This window comes from Phytophthora ramorum, assembly GCF_020800215.1.
Source record: "Phytophthora ramorum isolate Pr-102 chromosome Unknown Phyram_PR-102_s0003, whole genome shotgun sequence".
In the NCBI taxonomy this organism is placed as follows: Eukaryota; Oomycota; class Peronosporomycetes; order Peronosporales; family Peronosporaceae; genus Phytophthora; species Phytophthora ramorum.
The window spans coordinates 5,503,694-5,520,221 of NW_027150649.1; the positions used below are offsets into that span (position 1 = coordinate 5,503,694).

The 16,528-nt window shown below is 54.2% G+C and overlaps 5 protein-coding genes across 5 annotated transcripts; 4 read left to right on the forward strand and 1 right to left on the reverse strand.

Annotated features, from left to right (window-relative positions):
• Positions 1–3,080: 3,080 nt before the first annotated feature.
• KRP23_4714 (Transcription factor BOA) lies at positions 3,081–4,387 on the forward strand (the record flags this gene model as incomplete). The annotated part of the gene is made up of 3 exons (XM_067889706.1): positions 3,081–3,255; positions 3,334–3,371; positions 3,449–4,387. 3 exons carry the CDS (start codon positions 3,081–3,083, stop codon positions 4,385–4,387), a joined length of 1,152 nt encoding a protein of 383 aa, XP_067748842.1.
• A 158-nt stretch (positions 4,388–4,545) lies between these two features.
• On the reverse strand, positions 4,546–5,690 carry KRP23_4715 (Transcription factor BOA; the record flags this gene model as incomplete). The annotated part of the gene is made up of 3 exons (XM_067889707.1): positions 4,546–5,328; positions 5,400–5,437; positions 5,513–5,690. The coding sequence occupies 3 exons, from the start codon at positions 5,688–5,690 to the stop codon at positions 4,546–4,548; spliced, it is 999 nt and encodes a 332-aa protein (XP_067748843.1).
• A 1,529-nt stretch (positions 5,691–7,219) lies between these two features.
• Positions 7,220–8,707, forward strand: KRP23_4716 (uncharacterized protein; the record flags this gene model as incomplete). Its single annotated transcript, XM_067889709.1, has 1 exon — positions 7,220–8,707. The coding sequence occupies one exon, from the start codon at positions 7,220–7,222 to the stop codon at positions 8,705–8,707; it is 1,488 nt and encodes a 495-aa protein (XP_067748844.1).
• A 1,299-nt stretch (positions 8,708–10,006) lies between these two features.
• KRP23_4717 (uncharacterized protein) lies at positions 10,007–11,659 on the forward strand (the record flags this gene model as incomplete). Its single annotated transcript, XM_067889710.1, has 1 exon — positions 10,007–11,659. The coding sequence occupies one exon, from the start codon at positions 10,007–10,009 to the stop codon at positions 11,657–11,659; it is 1,653 nt and encodes a 550-aa protein (XP_067748845.1).
• Positions 11,660–14,409: 2,750 nt separating this feature from the next.
• Positions 14,410–14,849, forward strand: KRP23_4718 (60S ribosomal protein L34-B; the record flags this gene model as incomplete). The annotated part of the gene is made up of 2 exons (XM_067889711.1): positions 14,410–14,494; positions 14,581–14,849. The coding sequence occupies 2 exons, from the start codon at positions 14,410–14,412 to the stop codon at positions 14,847–14,849; spliced, it is 354 nt and encodes a 117-aa protein (XP_067748846.1).
• Between the last annotated feature and the right edge of the window lie 1,679 nt (positions 14,850–16,528).

Consider the following 16,528-nt stretch of genomic DNA (forward strand, 5'->3'; position numbering starts at 1 on the left):
ACTGGGGGAGTAAATTGCTGTAGGCAGCATGTAAATCAGTGCGGGTAACTTGGGATCAATGTTAACGTTCAGCAATAGTCGACGTAGGAAAATCATGTTGCAGCTTCATTGTCGTTCCTGGAGTCTTCGGAAGAAACACAGCTGAAAATATCAGCTTCTAGGCTCGGAAAGTGGGCGATCTTGGATTTCCCGCGAGATCATTTGAACCTGGTGCACTGGTCCCTTTCGGCTGTTTTCTTTGCGTTAAACTATCCCGTTTCAAGCGAGCTTGCAGAGAGAACTTCGAGAACGGCAGACAAGCGGGGACTGCAGTCATCTCTGTAAGCGCTTGCTTGTTTCGTAAGTCACAATTCACGCCTGTCCCTATGGTGCTGCGAAGCCGACGCAGCACCATCCCTCATATGTACACAATGGTTGGAATATGCTATGATGAACAGGAAAAAAGTGTGGACAGGAGAAATGTACCTCGACTTCTACGCAAACATTCTAGTGGCAGTAGCTGTCACTAGTCTCGCGTGGTTCCACGACTATCGCACCATTGTCGGCCCGTGCTTCGTTCTTATCCCTTTGCATGACTCTGAAGGATTTTTGAGGCCGATTGAGCGAGTCTGCATGTAGTACTGCGACTTTGTCATTTGATGAGATTTCTCGTCGAGGCAGTGACTATTGCGTTCTCGGGTATTTCCAGGCTTGGTGGATTTCAGGACGCAGGGAATCTGGCGTAGAACCGCAAGGTCTGGGAATTGATCCCCCACTACAAAGTGTCATAGCCTATGTCCCAGTCTTGTGGCGAATTTACTGTCAGCGTCAGGACTTCCGATAACACGCCATCTCGACGGCTGCGAGCGTACTAATGACTTCGGAATTGTGAAGCGTCTCAGAGCTTGCAAACCTACTGGAGGTTGAATCAATTATATCCAGCGCATCCTTGGAGGCCTTCCTCGGCTGATAAAAGATAGTTCCCATGCTCAAAACGTTCTTGTTTTTGTTAGTCTTAATGTCGAACCGACTAATTTAAAGGTAGGCCCCCAAAGGCTTCGGAAGTGTCCAAAAGGAGGCTGGGAGCGAGCCTTTCTGGGGTACTACCACTTCAAGGCCTTACATTTTACTAGCCTGTGAATGTGCTTCAGGGACAACTCGACTCCTCTAGTTGTACGCGTAGTATTGAGTGAGTTTAAGAATTTCTGCGTGATTTCTAGTTTGTTATGAATGTAGATTACTACGTACACGTTCATCGGTTGTACGCGCGTTGCTGCCGAACCATCGAAGAAGATGGCACTTCTAAACTTAAATTCTTGTGGACTGGACACTCAAGCATTATTCAATCATGCACAAGCGAATCAGCTTGCAGTCCTCTTTGTCACGTTGAGCCACGTTCGTTCGATGAGGCGAGGAGAACTTGCCGAGTTCTAGTAATAACTCTCGGTTTCGTAGCTCGTCGCTACATGCACTTACGTTTCCTTTTGCCGTGTAACTTACTTAGTAAGTATTTAACTTGAATTTGTTGCGGCTTAGTCAGCTAACTATGCGCTCAACTTTGTGTTAAGTAATTCCTTACTCGCCCAACAATGTGAAAGCACCAACCGCTGTATTTAGAATCGTTGGTCAATTCAAGGAGTTGCTTGAAAAGTGAGGGATGCCTTCATGGACTTTGTGGGTGCTATGTGTCGCGGGTAATTGCTGGCGTCTACGAACCTTCCCTTTTTGAGCTTCGCGTACTGCGAGTTTGTCATATGATGAGGCCTCTCGTCGAGACAGCAGAGGCTGAAGTTGTCTGCTCAGCAATCCCATGCCAATTGCACCAATACACAGGGATCGTTTCGACCCCGGGGAAAGCTGCACAGGTCCACATAGTCACGATTGTCGAAAATGAAATGTCCCTTGTCATCCTCGCACCAAGTTTCTGGCGCGATTCCTCCAAACGGATGCGAATACAAGTTACTTCGACGTATAATTGTTTCTAAACTTCAAACAACGCGGCCAAGGTTAAGGCGAAGCGCAGTGTGATGAGTACCGATATTATCAAAGGCTCTGCTTATGATGTAGAAGCCAACTCGACGAGGAATCCGTCGTCGACCGAACGCGCACCAGGATCGGGTGGTGGTGAGAGTTGATGAAGGGTGGCCGTCTAGCGTGCCGCGACTTAACACTTTTTTCGTCCACAGAGCAAGGCGATACCGCGGCCCAAGCACGACCAGAGAGCTTTGGATCCGTATCTCGGTGGGGTGGGTGGTCTCTGGGCCATGCTCTGTGCTGCGTTATGCATATGATAGCTCTGCAATCAATTGCCTCGCGCCATGATCGATATCCATTCGCCCCTGTCTGCTGACTGGAGTGGTGCAGTATGACTTGGGCGACTCGATTGCCACTTTCGAGTGCTGCTCGTTGGCTCCGCATCGCCTGCCAGCCGTGAGTAACCAGGAATGCAGGAAAAAGAATCCAGAGTGGATACCTGTGCCTTGCGTTTTTGCCAGTTTGCCAGTCCGCCACGTCAGGGTGATGGGCACTGACACGCCACGATTCTCGTCTACTAAAAGCTGTATACGCTTGAATCCCGCAAATACTTCTATGTAGTCTATTCCTATCATACTCTGTATGACAGAAGAAAGGTCGCTATGTTTTCCTGTATCGAAAAACCTCCGTTTAGGACTGTATTTTGCGTGACCCGCTGCTGTCAACAGCTTCAGAAAGGGGTGGACGCTCTCACTGTACAGTGTACTTTTATACCAGGTCTTGTGCTTTATGGCTTGTTCGTGTGAATTAGGAGTTCCGCCGACGATGACACCCACGGATTGTGAATGTTTCTCTCGTTTAATCTAGCAACGCTCAGCTCATCCTGCAGTATCACGTCGAGTTGTTCTACATTCGCGGAGGAGGGTGTATCGATATCCAGCGTGCAGTGTGCTTTCATACTCTTTGACCCGCTTTCTGCGATTTGCGATTCTTTCGCGTGAAAATCAAAGCCCTAAGGAGCCTTGAGGCAACGATCACGCATCATGACCTTCGCGTGTCGAGCGCGGCCATCGCTGCGCAACACGCCCCACCCACCACAGTTGGGAATTCTGCCTCTCTCGTCGACAATGGACCAGAATCGATCGCCGATTCCGACGAGCACCGACGCGAAGTCAGTATTGACAGGTATGAACAATTCCCATACGCCGTCGACTGCAACCAAGCGACCACGCAAGCGGCCGTCCAAGCGCTTCCTGTGGCAGGAAGATCTGCATCTTCGCTTCGTCGCCGCCATCTTTGACTGTGTGTTGCAGTGTAATAAACAGTGTTTGCCGACTAATATGGGCTAACGATGTGGATGCTGTCTTTTTGGTGACTCAGTGGGGTTGAAGAATGCGTCTCCGAAGGCTTTGCTGCCTGTAAGTGTCCTCCTACAGATCCGAAATGATCCTTACCACCCAATACTCACCGCTCTTCATATGGACGTGTATATTAGTTGGTGAAGACGTCGGACCCAGACTCGGGACTCACGACGGAGCACCTCAAGTCGCACCTGCAAAAGTACCGCATCAACTACGATCGGTCATGTCGCGAGTTCAAAGAGCTCTGCCGACGGGAGCTCAAGCGGAGCCGAAAGCGCCAACGTCGTCATGGTCGGCATCAATTGAGCACCAGCAGCGCGTTCCTGTTTCAAAACAAACTACAAGACGCGACCGATCGAGAAGGCGATGAAAATGCCAGCAGTAGCGCTAGCATCATCAAGGAGGGTGAAGGGCAGCAGGTGACACCGCTCACTCGCAGCGGCGAGTCTGTGGTTGTCGTTGACTACGTGTCCCCAGATCAACCCGCTAGTGTGGCCCCAGCCATGCCGGAACTCACCGACGCGCAGTGGCGCACGTTCAACATGCTGATGTCGACATCTCCTCCAGACATGACCGGACTATCGATCCAAGTGCCGCAAGATGGCCTGTTTCTTCAGCCGAGAGTCCAAGAGGAGCTGCGGGTGCAGATGCATCAGGCCATGCAAGCGCAAATGAATCTCCATCGCCAAATGCTTACGCGCAAGGTGGAGCTGTCGCACGATCTGCGTCAACGCAGCGGCGTGGGGAACTGGGAGGGCAGCAGTGGTAACTACAACTATTACGCTCAGGAGCCCCCCTTTCAGCATGCGTGGGCCGGCACTCAGCGGCAATTGGCATCCCACCAACTGCAGCAGATGCGCCAATACGACTCACAACCCCCGACAGCACTACCAGTAGAGTCTAGTGGCGACCCTCATACTTTGCCAAGCAGCTTGCTGCCGTCGATCATCGCCACGCAACCTGACGAGCTGGTCGACGTGAAGAGCGACGCTGCCGGCGAAGACCTCTCTCAATTGGACCCTTTCAACGTTGGGCTGGAAAGCGACGACCTTTTTGACTTTCTCAAGGCGTAGGATGTGCTTAGGCACTTCCATGTCTGATTCTGAGACTAGCTTGCAGTCCGTTGTCAATAAATTTGGAGCTGTCCCGGTCGATTGAGTTTCCTAGCTGATAGGCTTGCAGCACCGCTACGACAATTGAGTTTTGCTCTGTACTGCTGCTGGTGTCAACACTAGGCTTGAGGGTCGAGGAAGCCGAAAATGTCGTCATCATCCGAGTCTACAGTCAGGCTGAGTCGGCCCCAGCTAGAGAGGTCCACGCCTCCATCTGCCTCCATGCGCTCGTCTGCTACCCTTGATGGAAGTTCTAGCCGCGAACCGCCCACGGAGAACGGTGCAGCAGGTACTGTATCTTGCTGCTGTGAAAAAAGGCTTTGTTGCTGCTGGTGCAGACGGCCGTAGACTTGGTCTTCCTGTTGCCGAAGCTGCTCCGCGTTGGCCCAAGCCTGAAGAAAGCTCGCGTTTTCAGCTTCCTGACGCCCATAAAAGCTGCTGTCGTCGATTGCGCTGTTGCTGTCGATTCCGGCACCAACCGCGTCACTCATTCTGTTGGCCCACGAAAGCCCCGAGGCGACCTCGACACTTCGCGTAAGCAGCAGCTCCCGATGGAAATCCATTCTCTGCTGCATTGTAAAGTGCATGTGATGATCCGTCGTCTCGCGGTTGAGCAGCAGCGCATCGCACATGTTCCATTGCTGGGTAGTGGCTTGTGGCAAAGCAGTGTCCATTGGTGGGATCCATTGATCGGTGCTACGTGCACTTGATTCCACTGCGCCATCGTCGCTGCTGACGGTTCCTCGATGGCGATGGTGCCGCTTCAAACTCCGCTTAGCGTGTTTCTCGTTGAGCCTCTGCACCTCCAGCCGGGATCGCTCGTAGTTGATCCGGTACTTCTGCAAGTGCGACTTGATGTGCTCGGGCGTGAGCCCCTCAGTTGGGTCTTTGGCTTCCATCAACTGGTACGGAAGCCAAGACGCTGTCAGCTTCTACACCTTCTAATCCACACTTGACGAGAAGGAACACTTACATCCAGCAGGGCTTTCGGAGACGCGTTCTTCACGCCCACTACCAGAACAACGGACACACAAATGGTCACCTCTAGCTCGTAGCATTACGACTGCCAAGGCATCATAAACGTACGCTCGAATACAGCAGACACGAAGCGGAGGTGCAGTTCTTCGGTCCACACGAGGCGCTTCGCCTTGCGCTTGAGCTTGCCACGAGTCGGGACGTCTCTAGACTTGCCCGGCGCAACATTTCGCTCTCGTGAAGCGTTCGCGTCGGGTTTCAAGCCCGACGCTGCACTCGACTGGCTCATTTGTCGTTGTTGAGATGGTGTCAGCGATCTCGCGCGGGTGGTTCTGGGTCTGGGGGACCCGTAGCTCGGCTCACGTGCGATGCTACGACCCGGGACATGGAAGGCAAAGGCGCAGACTGCAGTTTTAAGTGGTACAGTGCCCCTCAACCATCATCGGGCGGCCAAGATGCAGCGGTGGCGAGTGCCAGGCTTTGCACAAGCTCAAGCGACCTCCGTGAATCTCCATCGCGAGCAGGTCTCGTGCTGGGACGATTGGCAAACAGTTCGCGCTGGCCAGCATGCTCCGCAGCAATGAGCACTTCAACGTGCGTCGCCTGGTTCAATGTTGGCACAGCGCCGCCACTAACAGAGCTCGGGAAGTGCGCGGTGGTGCACTCAATATTGAACAAATTCTGGCCGATCTCTGCGCGATCGCCAAGTCCACAGAGGTGCTGACACTCATTGTGATGCCGACAGATGCTTGTAGACTTTCACGTCAGGAGGAGGCTCCTTCGTATTATAACACCGCTATCGTCGAACGCCTTGCGAGTTATCAATGTCGTTAGCACGACCTCACTCTCCGAATCGCACGTTAAACGCAGCTTCGTCATATTGATATTCGACTGCTATAATAATAAATCCTCGGGAGCTTCGCCTTATGCATCGGCTTCAAATTGAGCTACAACTCAATCGGGTCCCAACCAACTCGCGGCAATGAGGTCGTTCAAAAAGTACGCCATTTAGCCCCTCTTCAGCGCACAGTTTGAGTTCCATACCAACTGACGGTCTCATTCGATAGTATCTACAGAGAAATGCCTCTGTGAGACGCTGGGCCCCACTTCCAGACCAGGTAGGATTCGTACCAGTCAAAGTTGAGATCGAGTATGACCTTGAGTTTTTTGTCGTACCCGCGATAGAGATAGCGGCTTGTCGTAATGGGTTGGCCGTGCATTTTGGCGAGAGATCAGGGATGTCGTTCTTGAGCCACAAACGGTAAAACCCGTCTTGTCTCCTCAGTTCCACCGAGAAGCCTTGACGGTCCACAACCAACTTCATTCGACCTATTCAGAAGCACCTGCCAATTGACTGTCAACCAAACGACAGCGATGCATGGCCTCGGGACACTTACGACCACATGTAGACTTGGCGTGCGCTACCTACGAGTGAAATGAGACCAGACGATTGCTTTAACATTCCACGCTGGTGCCAACACACCGAGACAACTCGACTCCGGATCTGGATGGTGCTGGACGGGGGCAGTATCCGGTCAGCGTGAGGTTAACCTGTAGACACGCACTGGGTTCATCAGCGATTCCGAGCGCTAGACCACCGCCGCGTGACCGGAGACTTCAAGCCACGCGCTGTCCATTGCATGAGTCACTTCCACTCAATGTTAGACCGCATCCCACCTCCCTCGACTCTCTTGCAGGTAAATGCAGCCGAGAGTCTCGCAAGACGCCCCGCATCCTGTCTCCATTATCCAATTTGCAGCGTCAGGCATGCATCAGAACTCAGACAGTCCAGCAACTGCGTCAGTCACGGCCAGCGCAATGCTCGGGGCGTCGGCGTCGTCCTCGAATCTGTCGGCGGGTCCCCGGAAGGTGCGATTGAGTGACTTGGAGCTGTTCCAGCGAGTACAGCGCGTGGCAGTACCAAATGAGCCTGTTAATCTTCAAGGACTCTCAGGTCAACGCGGCTGGAAGCACGTGAGAGCGGGTGTCACCGGCGGTATGAGGATGTACTTCCGGGCGCTACCTGCAGCGACCACCACAACTCCGTTCCCGACGCAGCAGTGCCAGGTGGTTATTGGAGGTGAAATCGAGGCACGAGTTTCGGAGCTGCTGTCGCTGCTGCGAGCGCCGAGCGAGAGCGAAAGCAACGCGCTGCTACGATCGCTCTATGGCTCGCGGTTCATTTACAGCTCGCTCGTGCACGCAGTGCCGAGCTCAGACCAAGGTTCACTACTGTCGCCCCCGCCTCGGGGCGTCGAATATGTCAATGGACAGCAACTCATGGTACGCACAGCCAGTTTTACGAGTACAAGGCTGCCGTTGAATCCGTTCCGACAGCAACCATCGATTGCTAGAGCCCCCGCATCAAAGTCCAGAGCGACGTCAGAATTACGTGCTTCAATCCAGGAAGCCAAGAACCAGCAATGCTGCTACATCGAGCTCTTATCTCCTACTTCAGCGGGCATCCGGATGGTTTTTCGCTCGCTAGATGCTGCTGAGGTTACGGCAGGAAAGGCTCCACCTGAGCGGGTGGTCGCACTACACCCGATTTCGGGCTGGTTCACCGCAGAGCCCGCGTCTCACAGCCCCGGAACACTACGAATTACCTTCCAGGCAGGCTTCCCAGGGATTTTACCTGGTGGATGCAACGCGCGCGTTGCTCAAGGGTGGTTGCTGTTTTTTGCCAAGGGCATCTGTCGACTAGAGAAGGTGCTTCGTCGAAGACGGCACCAGCAACATGCAGCACCCGGGCGATTGTGGCAAGCGCTATTGAAACCATTCCGAGCGCTGGGTGTCTCGGACACGGATGGTTCTGGAGGTACGCACCACAATTGGCACTGCATCGCCTGCACACGCGCTTTCCTCCCCACGCTGAGTAAAACTTGGCAACGCTGTGACTTGTGTGCATACCGAGTTTGCGTCACAGCCCCGTGTTGCTCCCACGAGCGAGTGGCCATTTACAGTCGCTACGTTGCACCGTTGCTGGTTTGTGCTCGTTGTCGCGAGTGTATCGACGACCGCTGCAGCGGACAATATGGCAGCGGGCACCACGCTGCAAGCGCGACGGGGGATTGTCGCTACGCCGGCTTCAGTCTACGCTTCCCGGACCGAGAAAACGGAATTGAACCGGAGCTTGAACTCAATCCGACTGACCGTCAGTGGGGGTCGAGGCGATCCAGTTCAGGCCCCCGAAAGCGAAGAGCACAATCGGATCCACCGCCAGTGCTGAGCTTGGATTTCTCAAGCTCTGGAGAAGACTACAACTTATCAGGTGCCCCAGCACCGGACAGCTTGGCAAAGAACTAGACACTTGATCTATGCGGGGACGGCGTCGGTCATCATTGACTTGAAGCCGATTCTAACTTATCAACTTTAGCCGCTCGAGGCGGAACCAACTGCTGGAGTTGGCGGCGTCGTCGTTCCCGCGTCGGGACGCCTTCGAGTGAAATCTGTGGGCAAATGAGCCGCTGGTTGGACTCGCAACAGCCACGGCAACCGCACTTTGCTCTGTGCGTGGGTCAGATATGCACATGAACAATGCAATATCACCAACATGATTCAGCGGGGCAATTGCTTCATGGTGTTACCAATACGGCTTTGTTACCAATGGTCGTTGCTTACAGTTCGCAGCAGACTCTCTGTGTGTCCCGCACACGCCAGAAATGAGCTCTGAGTTGAGCGAAGGTTCCAACAGGAATAAAACTTCCTAAACAGAATGGTAATAAGTTAGTAGAGAAGGCAGGAAGAGCAGGTGGTGAGCGCATGGAGCAGTATGAAGGGCAGGGCCATCGATCTCGAAGTATATTGCATATTGTATACTCGATTCTGTATAATGTATACTCTATGTTGTATACACCCCATGGCTGGGGTGAAACCAAGGCTTTTCAGACGATCCAAATGCTTCTAGAGGAGGCAGCATATTTCTTCATTACTAGACTTGATGACCCTATGCGGATGCAGCTATAGTACGAGCTGCTGCTGGTTTGTCGGTGGTTTGGAGAGATACCAGGCAGTTTATCCGGAATAACCGGACCACTTCAACGTGAGAGCAAACACGTCATGGCCCTTCCTTCCTGCGAGTAATTGAGGCGTGGCCTGGAATTTCCGTCACTTGGTTTTGCAATCTGGTCAAGGCTGGCCACGCTCTGAAAGCTGACTGATACATTCGCTGTGCGCTGTGGTCGGACCACTTGAAGCCCCGCGCTCCACTGGGCCATCCGATTCCCCGTTACTGCGTCGACGAGCGTTCAGCAGGTCTCGGGCCTTTTCCGGGACGCCTCACTTCCAGTTTTACGCGGTCGATCAAGCAGCCCATCTGCAGGGCTCACACACGAAAGCTGTGTACAACAAGAACGAATGGCGACTTCTTCCACGGAGCCGCCACCTAAGCACGTGAAGCTCCGATATCGGGCTCTGGCGTATGTTCGTCGATTTGGACGACATCACCGGTCTTCCCGACCTAGAGCTACGAGTCGACAGAGTTTTACAGATACCGATGGAGCTCGCACATCGATTCAACGGAGATTTTCGGCTTCGAGTGGACGCCGCCCCGTGATTCAACTCGCCAGCAGACGAAGCTTCGCAGACTCAAACGGAGCTCGTCCGATGGTCCGAATTCCCAGCAAGCGGAGCTTTGCGGAGTCGACGGGATCAAACTCTGGGATTAAAGTGGTTGTTCGACGGACTAGTGTGAGTTCCAATGACGTAACCTCAAGCAGGAGGACCAGCCGGTCGCGAAAGGGGGTCCGCAAAAGCCGAGGAGACCGCGGAAAGCGACGTCACCGGTTCCTAACATCGCTGCACAATCATGGCGGACACCGGCTTCGACTGTTCTGTGGCTGTTGCGTGGAGCAGGATGCGATCAATCCGGCAGAGTCACCATCGTTCCATTGGGGTGTAGGCTTTGACGACAGCTACTACGAGGCTTCAAACAACCAAAGACTTTCCAAGAGTACGAGGTTCCGCCTCGAGCTGTGCGGACTGCACGTGACGACTCGCGGGAAAAACCCATTGGGGTTTAGTGTCGACATCAGCTCGGTTGGTGCGCGTGCGGCAAGCTTCGACAGTGGGTTCGGCTTTACGTGTGCAAGCCCAGTATCCTGTCCACCTCCTCTGGGCCTAGCGCCTGCTCGCCAGCCCCCTACGACACTGCAACTACGTTCGCGGGACGGAACTGGCAGTGGCAAATTCACACTCAACAGCGGTAACGGCGGCTTTTCGTCCACTGGTTTCAAGCGTAAGGAACCGTCATCAGCTTCGTATTCATCCTACACACCGACCACGCCGCCGTCGCCATTTATGGATGCCTCTTTACCGGTTGGCACCTTCAACAACACGCGAGCTCGTTCACGCGTATCTGTAGGGTGCAACGGGTGGTTCTTGAGCGATGACGACCCGTCTATTGTAGACTGGTATCGCCGCTGCAGCAGTGGGGAAGGCAAACCCTCGCCGATCAACACGCACCTGCCACAAGTAAGCGAGGGCTCGCGAGAGAGTGAAGCTAATTTTGACAGGGAGCTGTCGCCGAAGCGATACAAGAAGAGTCCTCAGGCTTCGGGGACGGCCAGTGAGGTATCGTCATCGCCTGCACCTTCCATCGTGACTTCTCCCAAGCCTCCTCTGGTGCCAAGACCCAAGTCGTTGATCTCTACCAACTCACGCAGTTCATGTGGTTCCATCTTGTTGTTGAGTCAGGACGGGTCGCTCTCATCATCGAATGGTGGACGTAGCTGGCTGTCCGATAGCGGGATCGCATTGGTGCCGCTACCTACGTCTTTGACAAGTCCGTACAGCTTCGGTTTGGCACCGCAAGCGTTTGATTCCGCTTTGCCGTGGCAAGGAGAAAGCGGTGATGACAACTATGGACCACCGACCAAGCGACGACGCAGTACTGACAGCTCTTCAAACAGCAGCGGCGGCTTTGGATTCGGAAACACGCCGCGAATTTCAGTGGACGAAGTTGAGAGCCCCCACATTGAAGAAAGCCTTGGTGCGAGGGAAAGCGCCAGCTTCACTGCCCGATTCAGCGCGAGTCTGCGCTTGACCCGGTCACACTCTCCACGAGCGCTCAAAGGAGTTCTTTCACCTGGGGGTCGTCAGAGAAAAGGTCGACGGAGTCGCAGCCACAGCGCGAGTCGAAGCAGACGCATGTACCGTATCGGCTCCAAGAACGACATGTCCAAGTCAGCGTCACCCCCGCTAACTCCGGTTGGGGTGACTTCCAGACTCTCCGTCGTCTTCATCGACTGTCCGCAGTAAGTTTGGAGAGGAGAAGACTTGCATTGTCTCCTTTGTTAAATATTTGACAGGCAGTGTACCACTTCGTCAACTTGTTCGGTATCATTGACGGGAGAATCACCAAGACTTGGTTCATCAGCGAGAAGCTTCAAAGGAAGAGCTTCGACCTGCGATCGCCAACCTACGGCTAGGACGCAGATAAAAAACGCCACTGCGGCGGCGTTTGTTGCAAATTTCAACGCTTCGACTTGTTGTTTCTGGTTTGATCTTGTACATGTAGGTGCTGGTCCCAAACGAGAATAGGCAGATACCGGAACTCGGCCACTCCCACCAGCACCAACAGACGAGAGAACAAAGCTTCCGCGCAGCCATTTTAATGTGGGCTACGGTAACGAGTTGGAGCCAGCTCGATACCGGGAAGGATCGCGCAACTCGGGTGCTGCAGACGTGAGCGAGTGGCTACAGGAAAACTGCTCAAACAAACGGGCACATCCTGTTGAGAGATACGGAGCGGCATGTACAAGTACACCTCTGAGTCGGGCACCGCGTGCGCTTGCACGGACATCACCGGCATTGGCCGCGCACTCTTACGGTGGCATTGCTGGGCGTCGATAAGCACTGCATTCCTACAGGAAACTTGAGGCCGGCAATGCATCGACGTGAAGCTCGGGTCGACTTCAAGGCAGCTGCACAAATCTCTCGCGAGTGTTGGCGTCTTCCGCACCGTTGAATGAAGGACCTTCAGAGATGCGGAGCGATGGCTGCGCTGGATGAGCTGAGCGCAGCCACGATTAGCTTTGGCTTTGGCTATGCAGTACGCGAGTTCACCTCTCAGCAGATCGTCTCTCCTCTTCGATTTGCAACAGCTTCAACGCATTCCCACGGCGGTAAGGATTAATCCGGGCCGAGCTCAGACACGCAAGTGAATAGCGACAGTTTGCATTCGTCTCCTTTGCTCACTTTTCAATTGGCCTGCTCGTGCGCAAGTCCCAAGTGTTGCCCACCCCGTCCCAACCATGGTCAAGAAGCCCTTCTTCACGTTCGAGGACGCCAAGACGTCGTTCAACCTCTTCTGCTGCATCTACGGCATCGGCACGCTCGGTATGCCTGGCAACTTTGCTCGGGCCGGGCCAGCCATCGCCGTCGTCGCCATGGCCTTCATGGCCTTCGCCAACATCTACTCGTCCGTGGCCATGTCCAAGGTCATGCTGCTCGCGCCCAAGTCCGTCAAGACGTTCGGTGACCTCGGCCAGTGGTGCATGGGGCAGACTGGTCGATGGCTCTGCGTCGTCTCGCAGATGGGCTCGTGTCTGCTGATCCCGTGCGTGTTCTTGGTGCTCGGCGGCTCGCTGCTCGACGGACTCTTCCCCAAGGCCTTCAGCCCCACGACGTGGATCATCCTCATGGCCCTCATGGTGCTCCCGGTGTGTCTAGTCCCGACGCTTAAAGAAGGCTCGGGCGCAGCCTTCGCGGGCTGCCTTGGCACCATCCTGGCCGACATCATCGGCGTGGCCGTCGTGGTACACGGCATGCGCGGCCACCCGGGCGTCCCGTTCCCGGAGCTCAAGTTCTCGCAGGTGGCTGGCGTCTTTGGCAACTTGTCACTGGCCTACGGCGCTGGCATCGTCATCCCAGACCTGCAGCGTCAACACAGCGACCCGACCCGGATGCCCCGCGTCGTGGGCGTCACGGTCGCCTTCATCTCGTGCCTCTTCTTGGTCTTGGCTAGCACGGCGTACTCGGCCGTGGGCTGCCAGATCACGGGCAACCTGCTCTTCACCATCTACCCAGACTCGGACACGGGTCTCACTACGCTGGGCTTCGCGCCGCGGTGGGGCGTCGTCGTGCTGGCCTACATCTTCATGCAGCTGCACATCACCATCGCCTTCTCGGTGATCCTGAACCCGGCCTTCTACATCGCCGAGCGGTTGGCGCTGGGCATGCACAAGAAGAGACCGCTCGACCTAGAGGACCCCGTGAGCTACGTGGAAGCTGCCACGCCAGACGTGACTCAGGGAGAGGCCCCCCGCAGCTCCAAGATGTCGTACGTGTCGGTGGCTGACGCTGAGAACGAGCACAAGGGCGACGTCGAGGAGGAGATGGCCGAGTACCGCGGCGGCACCAACACGATCAAGTATGTGGTGCTGCGCGTCGTCATCATTGTCGTTCTGGTGGTGTTGTCCATCATTTTCAAAGACCATTTCTCCGACTTCGCCGACTTTGTGGGGGCGTCGTGCATCACGGTGAACTGCATCCTACTGCCGATCGTCTTCTACCTCATCAAGGCGTGGGAGCGCGTCCCGATGTATGAGAAGATCCCGGCCATCGTCGTGACTGTCGTGTGCTTCGTGCTCGGATGCTACGTGACCTACACGACCGGCAAGAGTCTGTTCGCGCCCACGGACAGTGACGCCGCGTTCCCGTACTGCTCGCCCTCCTTCGAGAACGACGTGTACTACAACTACACTGCCGAGCACGAGTTGTAGAACTGACACTTCCTCATCTTCCTGTTCTGATCGTCTTTGAAAAAATACATCCGAATGAAAGTGTAGCCATGACATCACTAAGTACGATCTGATCCCAGGCTGATTCTGTGGGGTTACCATCTTGGGTTACCCACCTGCAATCGGCGATAGCTTGTATCGAATGTGGAAGGTTCTAGCGTGGTCCACACGGTTGCAAAACGACTGGCGTCGGGCGGCGCGCCGCCACCGCCTGTGTTGTCATTCCATCAGAACGGGAGATAGGAACCAGAGCTAAAGGCATCGACGATGGTCAAGAACGTGCGCATCACCTACCGCCGCCGGCACTCGTACGCCACGCGGTCCAACGGCATCAAGGCCGTCAAGACCCCTGGTACGTGCTTCAGCCAGCCACCAGTACAGCATTTTCGACAATTCCGACAGCCAGTTTTTGACACTTTGTGGCGGTATTTTTGACAGGTGGCAAGCTCGTCGCCCAGTACCGCAAGAAGCGCGCGGCTGGCCCCAAGTGCGGAGACTGCAAGCAGTCGCTTAAGGGCGTCAAGCACCTGCAGTCCAAGGAGTTCAAGAACGTGAGCAAGACGCACCGCACTGTGGCCCGCGCTTACGGCGGCTCGCGTTGCGCCACGTGCGTGCGTCAGCGCATTGTGCGTGCCTTCCTGATCGAGGAGCAGAAGATCGTCAAGAAGGTGCTGATGGAGAAGCTCAAGAAGAGCAAGTCGGCCTAAGCGACCGTCGAAAATCTCTTTAGCGACCGTCAAAAACTCTAGGGGGATCCGGTTCCGAGGTCCTTTCTTCCCGTGTGGCTCGGTACTAGCTTAATGCAAGTTTCAACGCCGCGTTCTGCTACGACCCGTCCGCTTGCGTCCCCCAGTGTCAATTATTGTTTGTCTGTTGTGGTTGATAGAGTTGAGGATGCGACGCAGCTTTTCGAGGAGTTTTTGAAGTGCTGGGTCGAGTGTCAACAATTGCAGGGCGAGATCAGGTTGCGGTGAATTGTTGACGCATTGACCGTCAAGATCGTCGTATACAGGTATCTTGGCTACTATCCCGTCCCCAGGAGCTAGCTTGGCCTCCGTTAACCCGTCTTGGTGTTAAACTTGCATTTAGGATACGTTGGCATGACGTTTTCCTTGGAAAAGGTCTCTTCTCATCACTTATTCTGCTTTTCAAGTTCTTCACCCCAGAATTTGCCGTCTAGACACAAGTAGCCAAGCTGTTTTGTGGGATCGCCGGAAGTTCTGCCAACGTGTTCGCTGTGGACATTGACGAGAACAGGATGGTGGATCACCTGAAGAAGAAGATGAAGGAGAAGATGATGTTTTAGATTCTGGAACGACGGCGCGCGGCTGACGGTAAGCGAGGCCAGAGGTGTGGAAGACGCCTCTGGCGTGCAGCGTCTGCGTGACCCGACCGCGACACTTGACGAGGTTGGCTTATCGGAGGAAGACGTGCGAGTTAACGTCGACGACCGCAGAATTGCAGCTGGAGAGGGGCTGTGCATGTGCATGTGCATGTGCTGGTGTTGCTATTGCTAATCTCTTTGCAGCAGAACTGGGTGTGGATGGTGGATCGGATATGTCGCTTTTTGGTTCGTTGTAGCCATTGTTGTGGGAAATACCTCAGCGACGAAAACTTGAAAACGTGACGTTATTTTCTGCTGCCCATTTTCAACAAGAAGAATGTATCGCCGTGTGTAAGTCGAAGCCGTGGTGAATCATGAGCAACTCATTAGCCACGTCGCCATCGTGCAAAATGTGGTCCAAATACTTCTGCGGCCGCTGACGAGCGACAGTGTGTCCCAAAATCTAATCTGCTGACAAGGTCCTTGTATTGATGAAGAAGTGCGCGAATCCCATAATACCTCCGTTAATTGCACCGTATTCGGTCCACATGTGATCGGAGTATTTCTAAAACGTACCCGAAGCTCATTAGGAAACTTTAATTTCTCCATACTACATGTAGACGTAAGAACTCACGTATGCTGCATGAATTTGTTCTGACTGCACGTTAGCGGCTGCAATAGATGCATGTATTACAACGAACGTCACGATCAAGATATCTAATAGCTCCAGTATGCGTCCTTTACCCCTTGCTGGAGTCTCTTTACCGCTTTCAAACAGAATCCACAAATTCTTTGTGTAAAGGACGTTGGCTGGGACAGGAGATGAAAGTCATCAGATGTGTGCAAGACCTGCCGAAGCACACGAGGTAACGCGCGATAACTATAGCTCATGCAGTGAGCTGCACAATTGTGCTGGGCTCACCTCGGTCTTTGTCTTTGCCGGAAAATTTTATCCTGAGAGAACCACAAAGCACTGGTAGCTGTTAAAGACATACAAATCGTTGCACGTGGCAAATAGTAGTACGATACTCTTTAGTAGTGATCAGGTATCATAATCCGTTC